The 10,094-nt window shown below is 42.0% G+C and overlaps 1 protein-coding gene across 3 annotated transcripts; it reads left to right on the forward strand.

The window, feature by feature from the left end:
- Positions 1-968: 968 nt before the first annotated feature.
- UCP1 (uncoupling protein 1) lies at positions 969-8,248 on the forward strand. Of its 3 annotated transcripts, XM_007091783.3 has the most exons (6): positions 969-1,094; positions 1,737-1,935; positions 3,417-3,617; positions 3,717-3,818; positions 5,081-5,261; positions 7,852-8,248. In XM_007091783.3, the coding sequence occupies exons 1-6, from the start codon at positions 969-971 to the stop codon at positions 7,964-7,966; spliced, it is 924 nt and encodes a 307-aa protein (XP_007091845.1). In that variant the 3' UTR covers positions 7,967-8,248. The 3 variants fall into 3 exon arrangements, with proteins under 3 accessions (XP_007091845.1, XP_042838616.1, XP_042838617.1); XM_042982682.1 differs by lacking the exon at positions 3,717-3,818; XM_042982683.1 differs by lacking the exon at positions 3,417-3,617.
- The last annotated feature ends 1,846 nt before the right edge of the window (positions 8,249-10,094 follow it).

Here is a 10,094-nt window from a genome sequence, read left to right on the forward strand (position 1 = left end):
AGAAGTACTGCCCCTTGGAGCCAAGGGATCTGCGGGTGTCATTTCCACCGCCCTGTCCTAAGAAAGGAAAGTAAAAGGAGCAAATTATATCTCGCTTCATAGAGTGCATTAGCAATTTACTATTTGCTTTCTAGTATGTCAGTGATCTCATTTGACATCCTCTGCAAAAAGCGTTCAAACGAAACACTTTATTTCTTTTAAAAATTCAAGGTGTTCTTGGTTCCTGCCTGGGATTTTCCCGGGTCTGGATTTTCTGGTTGGAAAGAAGAAAGGAGGATGAGAAGTTAAAGAAGTTAAAAAGAAGAAAGGAAGCCGAGAGGATGCCTGCAAGGTTCCCAGGGTGCCCGAAGGATACAAGGGGCGCTCCACTCTTGCTTGGGTGAATTCCCAGCTCGGCAGGACCTTTTACCAGAATCCCCGAGATCGCGCTTGTTTAGGAAGCCCGCACCTGCTCCCGGCCCCAGGTGGGACCCTCCCTCGGTGCGTCCTCCCTCGGAAGTGCCGGACGCAGGGCGCAGGGCGCAGAAGGCTAGGTGCGCGGCGACTGCTTTCGGGGTGGAAGCCGGCTCTCCAGGCGCGTTGCGAGGATGCGGATGGGAGGGACTTGGCGCCCCAGGGCACGCCCCAGCCAGGTCCACCCCCGGTCTGCGGAGACCTGGCGAGCCGCAGCCCCCGAGCGGCTGCCTATATAAGTCACCCGGCGCTGGCAGGGCGCACGGGAGCTTCCAGCCAGCGACCCTTGGTCCTCCCCGGCGCGAGGGCGGGAAGACGAGAGGTGCGCCCGGTTCCACCTGCAGCCACTGCCCGCGCGCCGCCCAAGCTGCGAGCGTCTCCCGCCTCTCTGAAGTCAGGAAGCCTGTTTGCTGTCCCAGCGGGACAGGGGAGGAGAGGCAGGGAGAAATTCCACCTTGAGGGGGCCCGAGTCCTTCGTCCTTGCGCCCTCTCGTCGCTCCGCAATTTGAGCGAAGATGGTGGGCCTGACAGCCTCGGACGTGCCCCCGACCATGGCGGTCAAGATCTTCTCTGCTGGCGTGGCGGCCTGTGTGGCGGATGTGATCACCTTCCCGCTGGACACGGCCAAAGTCCGGCTACAGGTAGCGAGCGAGATGGGGACGTGTCTCAAGGAGAGGGAGGACATCTATTCTGTGCATCCCTTTGACAAGCGCTTTGGTTTAACCACCCCTTCTCAAGACAGGGCCGTCGGCCCCTTAACAAATGGTGCGGCATTGTCACAGCACTGGATGCATTAGGGTGGGAAACTGGAATGCTTTGAGAGTAACGGAAGAACCACAAGAAGCCACGGAAGACAGGTTGACCATGTCGGCTGCCAAAGCCCCCAAAGTTAGGGTGTACTAAGTGTTCTAACGGCTAACAATACCAGCCTCTCCCAGTTTACAAGCCAGGCTCTTTCCCTTCCTTAATTTGGAGGGGTCACATTCGCATCTGCCGCTTAGGGGTCCCGGAGAATTTATACAGGGAGGGTGGGAATGTTCAAAATGTGCATTATAGCTGATCTCTCTGCATATATACATAGCTAGAGAGATACAGAGATATATAGGGAGACGTTGCTGAAAAGGGAAAAGGAACTGAAAATAGGAACACAGCCGGAAAAATCTTGGCTTAAAGTTTCTCCTCCACCGAGGACCACCTATGGCCAGTTTTCGTTTTTTCCTCACCAGTTAGGATCCCCTTACTCAATTTTAACTTCGCTCTGACCTGTTCTTTCTCATTTCCAGATCCAAGGCGAATGCCAGACCTCCAGTACCATTAAGTACAAAGGTGTCCTGGGAACAATCAGCACTCTGGCAAAAACAGAAGGGCCGATGAAACTCTATAGTGGGCTGCCTGCTGGCCTCCAGAGACAAATAAGCTTTGCCTCTCTTAGGATCGGCCTCTATGACACCGTCCAGGAGTTCTTCAGCGCAGGGAAAGAAAGTAAGCAGGGAACATTCCTGGGAAGGACAGGTAGAAAGACATGCCCTGAGCCCAGCTCTGGTCAAGCAATGTTACATGCAGGGTAGTGGTCCTCATAACAAATTGTCAAGGAAGCATCCAATATTAGCTTGGTGCTCACCGTTCATGGAAAGAAAAGTGTGCAAAATCGAGTTTTCAGATGCAGATTTATACTTGTAAAAATCACCTGGTGGATCCTAGATATTTGGGGCCTCATTTGGATATCCATCTGGAGAAGATGGATGGGCTGCAAAATAACATTTAAGTCAAAGTTCTCCAAACAGTGAAGTCTCTCAGGAACACCAGTGGAGCTTGTTAAAACTCCCAAGTGCTGAGGACTGCCTTGTCCTCCGAATCTGAATTGCTCAGGTTGGGACCAGGGAATCTATGTTCTCACAAGTTTCTTGGACATTTTGGCATGCAACAAATTTGAAAACTTTGGTCTGAAGGGAAGAAAATCAGACCTCATGAGGAGAGTTGAGAGGACAGGAAAAAACTCGTTTCCTTTAAGAGTTTCCTTGTCAGGTCTCCAGTGTTAGAGAAGACCAGAGAACTGAGTCAGGTGCAGCGGTGAGGAAGGACTACAGTGGACTCAAGTTTGCCAATTTAAAAGATGGTTATCTACTGTATGCTCAGCTCCTAGACAAGCATGATGAGAAAAGAGTACAATCATACAGTTAGGAAAAGAATTGCTATACTTCCTATATGCAGGTTAGTATGTTAAGTGCTGAATTGATATTATTTTAACTGACACAGTGACTCTATGAGGTAGATGTTATTGTCTCTATTAGGAAACAGAATCACTGAGAAAGCCCTTGATGAGTAAATGTTTTTGATCCATACTTTAATTATGGGAATGAGCATGGGGGGGGTGGGGAAGGAGGGCTCCAAGACTATTTATAGTTGATTAAATAATTATCTGTCTTGAGTAACTTAGGCTAAAAGGTTTCAAAATTTTATCAAAAATCACTTTTTTCACTTCTTTTTGTTGTTGTTGTTCCCTTTGTAACCCTTCATAGCCTGATACCACTTGACATCCCATGCGGGGGCCATTTGTCCACTTGGGATTTTCCTAAGACCTCGAAGTCCGATAATTAACATCACCATTGATGAGAGGAAGGTTAAGCCTTCCTGGTGACTGGTGCCTCCTCCCAGTTGGGATATACAGAAAAAGAGAGCCAAATATAGGAAAGAACTAAGTATTGTGTTTCTTGGCGCTTCAAAGTCTTTATTTTTTAAAAAATTCTAGTCAACTTTGAGGTTTCTAGCCTATAGTGATTTAGCACATACTTAGTGCATGATCATCACAAGCATTGGGGAAATAGAAAAGATATAAAGATAGAATAATACTAACTACTAAAATTAAAAAGACAGAGTTGCATTCTGGGTCTTGGTTTTTTGTTGTTTTTTGGTTTTTGCTTTTTTAAATTTTTGCTTGATAAATATTTTTTCTCTCTGAATAGCAACAGCTGGTTTAGGAAGCAAGATCTCAGCTGGTCTAACGACTGGAGGAGTAGCAGTATTCATAGGGCAACCCACAGAGGTCGTGAAGGTCAGACTTCAAGCACAGAGCCATCTGCATGGTCTCAAACCCCGATACACCGGGACTTACAACGCTTACCGAATTATAGCAACAACGGAAGGCCTGACAGGCCTTTGGAAAGGTAACTAACTTTAAGGTGAATTTTATAATTATTAAAACACATGTATTCAATTACCGCTTTATCGTATACTGGAGCTATTAAACATTTTCTTCTTTTCAGGGACTACTCCCAACCTGACGAGAAATGTCATCATCAATTGTACAGAGTTAGTTACATATGATCTAATGAAGGAGGCCCTCGTGAAAAACAAACTACTAGCAGGTAACTTCCTATTGTTGATAACAACCAGGTCTGCACATTTACAATTTCATCCTGGAGCTTCTCCAGCCACATTGTACTGAACCCCCTAATTGTAACAGTTCTCTCTTTTAAAAAATTAAGTAATTTTGAACATTAGATATAACTTTTTTTAAATGATTATTTATTTTTGAGAGAGAGAGAGAGAAAGAGAGACAGAGTAAGAGCAGGGGAGGGGCAGAGAGAGAGGGAGACATAGAATCTGAAGCAGGCTCCAGGCTCCGAGCTGTCAGCAGAGGGCCCAATGCAGGGCTTGAACTCAGGAACCTTGAGATCATGACCTGAGCTGAAGTCAGATGCTTCACCGACTGAGCCACCCAGGTGCCCCCATTAGACAGAGTTTTTAAGAAAAAAAAAGGGGGCGGGGAGCACCTGGGTGGCTCAGTCGGTTGAACGTCCGACTTCGGCTTAGGTCATGATCTCACTGCTCATGAGTTTGAGCCCCGTGTCCGGATCTGTGCTGATAGCTTGGACCCTGGAGCCTGCTTCAGATTCTGTGTCTCCCTCTCTCTCTGTACCTCCCCTGCTCATGCTCTGTGTCTCTCTCTCTCTCTCTCAAATATAAAATAAAATAAAAAAAATTAAAAAAACCCAAACTCTAAATATTAGATTTTTTTTTGCTACAACAAAAAGAAAATGCAACTATATTCTTAATCAGCATTATTCTCATTTAATACTAATATATGGGACTTTGTTGGCATCTTATTCTTTATATAGCATAATTCAGAAGGTGAGTCCATCCCACACTATATCCAAATGAGCTGGTTAAATAAGGAGCTCATCAGTGTTTTTATCTAAAATGTAGTACCATTGGATAGGTTTCCTAAAATATTCTAACAGGTTCTAGAGACATTGAAATTCTCCCTGAACAATGACTTTAATTCACTAAAAAAATTATTAGGCCATTTCCATAGTGTAGTGGTTATCACGTTCGCCTCACACTAAAAAATTATTAGATGCCTATGTATCAGGCTTTGTCCCATATCCTAAGGGCACAGAGAAAACTAACAGGTTATTTTCCTAAAGCATTTACAATCCACTCTGCCAGGTACTATTTGCTGTCTTTTTGGTAAGGCTAAGTATAACCTTCTTTATTATATTTTATTTATCAGACATCCACGTTGGTTTCCTGATATCACTAAGTTTATAAGGATCTGATAGAGAACTGAAAATTAGAAGCTTCTTCCAAAAGTCTGATGCTGACTTGTCTCATTGGTCCATTTTAGATGACCTACCCTGCCACTTTGTGTCAGCTCTCATTGCCGGATTTTGCACAACTGTTCTGTCCTCTCCAGTGGATGTGGTAAAAACCAGATTTGTTAATTCTCCACCAGGACAGTACACAAGTGTGCCCAACTGTGCAATTACAATGCTCACTAAAGAAGGACCACTGGCTTTTTTCAAAGGGTAGGATATGGTCTTCTCTATCTGTAATGCTGTGTTCACAGTATCTATGTGTTTTGGGGTGCTGTCTTGTCCAAATAGTTGACATATAGCTGACCAGCCTTTGTCTATGCACTATACTTAGTATCTATTTTTCCTTGCCATAAGTATCTCCAATCCTCCAACACTGGGCCAGAACATTTAAAACTGTGATATTAAAATTTTCTCAGCCTTGATCAGAAGCTCACTTAAAATCAGTGACCTCTCACTTGGTCCCAGTCTATTGGAAACATAGATGGGATTTTGCCTGATCAGGGCTAGAGAACTATAAAGTGGAGAGAAAGTGTAATAGAGGAATAAGAGAAAATAGGATGTGATTTTTACTATTTAAATTTTTTAAAAATATTTTTTAATTTCAAGTTTTTATTTTAATTCCAGTTAATGCACAGTGTTCTATTAGTCTCAGGTGTACAATATAGTGATTCAACACTTCCATACATCACCCAGCGCTCATCACAAGTGCCCTCCTTCTCCCCTATCACATTTTTAACCCATCCCCCACCCACCTCCCTTCTGGTAACCATCAGTTTGTTCTCTATAGTTAAGGGTCTGTTTCTTGGTTTTCTTTATCTTATTTTTTTCCCTTTGCTTGTTTGTTTCTTAAATTCCACTTATGAGTGAAACCATATGGTATTTATCTTTCTCTGACTGACTTGTTTCCCTTAGCATTATACTCTCTAGCTCCATCCATGTCATTGCAAATGGCAAGATTTCATTCTTTTCATGGCTGAGTAATATTCCATTGTGTGTGTGTGTGTGTGTGTGTGTGTGTGTGTACCACATATTTATCCATTCATCTATCCACGAACACTTTGGCTGCTTCCATATCTTGGCAATTGTAAATAATGCTGCTATAAACACAAGGATGCATGTATCCCTTTGAATTAGCTTTCTTATATTTGGGTAAATATCCAGTAGTGCGATAGCTGGAATTTTCACTATTGTGACTTGATGGACTCAGATTTTTAGATTGTATTAAAGTAAAAGTAGAGAAAAATCATTGCCACTGACCTGGAAAAGTGATGCAGAAAATGGTGTGGCTTAGATAATTATTACACTCACCTAGAAACTAGTATTGTGTAGATCCCATTTCCCATTAAGCAATATTATATCGGAAACTACCTTCCTAAGAAAATACAGTATGAACTAATTTATGGATATACTTCATAAGGACTAAACTAGTGATAATATAACAAAATTCTATAACGCTTTAAAATTGTAAGGCAATGCCTCAAACCTTATCAAAAGCATAGATGCACCAATCACATTATCCACAAGGTTCTAATTCACCATAATCAGCACTTATATGTTAATACAAATAAAATACATTACAAAATTAATTTAAAATGGATATATCAGTTATCAACCATTAACCATTTAACAATATTTTTTTTTCAAATTTAAAACCTTTTGGGGATACATGTGACAACCAGGATGAAGCCTGAAAACATTATGCTAAATAAATTGAGCCAGCCCCAGGACAAATGTTGTGTAATTTCACATATATGAGGCATCTAGAGTAGTCAGATTCATAGAGACAGAAGTGGAATGTGGTTAGCAGAGGCTGGGGGATGTAGGAGCATAGGGAATTCTTGTTTAATATGTACAGTTTCAGTTAGGGATGACCAAAAGATTCTGGAGATGGGCAGTGGTTGCTCACAATGTACTTAATGCTACTGAACTACACACTTAAAATGGTAAAAGGGTAGACTTATGAACATTTAAAATATGTAATTAAAATATGCACACACACACACACACACACACACACACACACACATCCATCCAGGAGTCAGAAGAAATGTATTGAGACCTAAACAAAACAAAACAAAACAAAACAAAAAACAAAACCACACACAAAAACCTTGGGGGTCTGATTTTTATAGGCCAGATCTCTTTAAAAAATCTATCCAAGGCAGATTTAACTGATGACATCTTTTTCTGGAATATCTCATTGCTGCAAGCAGGCGTTCAAAGTCAATCATTTGGTCTGCACAGTTTGACATAATTCTTAAACATAATACACACACACACACACACACACACACACAAAACCCACAAAAAGCAAAACCAAAAAATGCACTTAGTCTCTTGACAGTTTAAGGACAAGAATTGCCAAGATCTGGACAGCACGAATTTCTTCACTCTGGAAAATGGTCGGTCCACTTACTCATCACTTTTTCTTTGCTTTCTCCTTTTCCTCTTTCAACAGTTTCTATCTCCCATCCAGAAAGCAGAGCAAAACAAAGCAGAACTTTCCCCACCCCTCAAAAAAGGGGAGTTATTGGAAAATGCCCCTTCAGGAACGAGACATGCTTTGGAGGGAGTGAAGGCTGTGTATGTATGTGTCTAGATGTGAGCACCTCAGTTTTGTTGTTTTGAAGAAGTTTTAGACAATATTATTTTAGGTGCACAGTAGGGAAGGGTGAAAAATAGCTACCTTTAAGTGCCTTTATTTGAGAAGAGTGGCACAGTGAGAAGCATAAGCTGTCTGTGCTGCAATAACTTTAAGAATTCTAACAAACTCAGAGAATGGTGATGTGCACTTTCCTAGATTTGTACCTTCCTTCTTGCGACTCGGATCCTGGAACGTCATTATGTTTGTGTGCTTTGAACAGCTGAAGCGGGAACTGATGAAGTCAAGGCAGACCATGGACTGTGCCACATAACCGTCTTCAGGAAAAGGATGTAACACAATGGTGGGAATCTGTGCTGACTGACCAGATAATTAAAATCCAAAACAAACAGAACCTACTCATTTTATTTCACCTTAAAAAGATAGAGGAATACTAATTGAGTTTTGGACTTTTTAAAGAAAAAATTGTATTTATTTCTTGTGACTTTTATTCTCAGTGTTTTAAGAGGGAGAAAACAAAACATTCAGTATGCACCCTGGCAAATGCAGTGCCCGGATAAATGACTGAATCTGCCTGTTTGGGGAGGGCTGGGGTCCTACGATTGGATATGAAGAACTTTAATATGTTTTAATTATAATTCAGGTTGCCAGAAGAGGCAAATGGAGCGGTGCATTTTAGGTTTATAAATATTTAATGTTTCCTTTTAACTTATTAACCCAGTTGTAAGTTAATATATTCAATAAAGGACTGTTAATACCTTTAAAGGTTTGCCGTTTTGGACCTATATCTGAATCTAAGACTTGCAGTTCACCTAGACGACAAAGTGGTCCAGTAACAAGTGAAGGTCTTTAGAACCAATAGGCAGAAACTTACTTTAAATGTAATTATTAGTTTTTTTTTTAATTTTTAGAATCTATATTTTACAGCACTTTTAACAACTTCTAATCTAAGTCACTATAATCATTTGGGCCTATTGTTATTAGAATTGTGGTGTCGGGGCACCTGGGTGGCTCAGTCAGTTGAGCGTCTGACTTTGGCTCAAGTCATGACCTCATGGTTTGTGAGTTCAAGCCCCATGTCAGGCTCTGTGCTGACAGCTCAGAGCCTGGAGCCTGCTTCAGATTCTGTGTCTCCCTTTCTTTCTGCTCCACCCTCCCCTTCTCTCTCTCTCTCTCTCTCTGAAAAATAAATAAACATTAAAAAAAATTTTAGAATCATGGTATCTATCCCAGAGTTACAGCATTTTTGAGCCAGAAGGTACCTTTGGTTAGATACAGGAACAGTCTTAGATTTCTACTGGGATAAAAATGAATCTTCATGGCATCTTTCCAGCAAAGCTAAATTCATTATTAACACCTGCAGTAACCTTTTTTTCATGCCTACAAACTGAGTGCAGAAGAGACAGGGAAAGAATAAACAAGAGATTTACAAAGTATAAGACATGGCCCAAGCTTGTTTTCAACCCCAAACAAGGAATGACACAAGGTCCAGGAAGCCCACAGGCTGTCAGGCAGCATTCTATTTGTTTTTATCGGCTCCATGTTATATCTACTGTTGTCTTTTTCCCCTTGACTTTATGAGGTTTTTCCCTGGTGCTTATTTCCCCTGTTGTTACCTGCAAAAGTGTCTTGTAGCAAATGTCTTCAATATCCCTCACCCGTCACCTTGCTCTCACCACTTTAGCACACACGGGCCTGACTTCCTATTGTCATGTCAGCACCTCTACAGGGTCTTCTGGCCATCAGAACCATCTTTGCACACCTGTGCAAGGCATGCTAGAAGTGCAGGGAAAATAACACACCCCTGGGAGGGCCCTTGCCCAATAACTGATGGGAGTTGGTGTATAAATACTTCAGTCCCCTTATCCTCAGATGGAGTCACCCCTCACCCTCATCCAAGGGCTCAGAATCCAGTTACACACAGTGTTATTTTACTTAATACAAAATACCCTTAATAGGAGGACTTCAGTTCCCTCCCTCAGTTCCCCACTCCCTTACCAGCACTTCCTGGGATCACCTCCCAAATGAATGACACTTCTTTATCTCTAGGTCTGATTCTGGGGGAATCCAAATGATGAAACATCACCACCTTACAGCTGCATATTTCTGTCAAGGATTAGGAAGAAAACATAAAACTTCGTTTCTTTGCTGAAATCTTGCTCAGGCAATAGGCAGTAGTAACAAGATGCTCCCCTTTGACCAAACTGTAATCAGGCTCCTCTGAGCCGTGTTTTCCCAAGAAGTGCCATTGTTAGGCATGTCTTCAAAGCTCAGTTTTAGCAAAAAATCAGGCTGAATAGGTTTAGCCAGAATCCCTCACCCTTGATAAATGATCACCCTTGATAGTTGATCAAATTCCTCCTCTACCATTGATAGCTGATCAATTCTCTTGGATTTTCTATGTACATATATCACTTATGAATAGTCACTTTTCTTTCTTT

This window comes from Panthera tigris, chromosome B1, assembly GCF_018350195.1.
Source record: "Panthera tigris isolate Pti1 chromosome B1, P.tigris_Pti1_mat1.1, whole genome shotgun sequence".
NCBI classification, from domain to species: domain Eukaryota; kingdom Metazoa; phylum Chordata; class Mammalia; order Carnivora; family Felidae; genus Panthera; species Panthera tigris.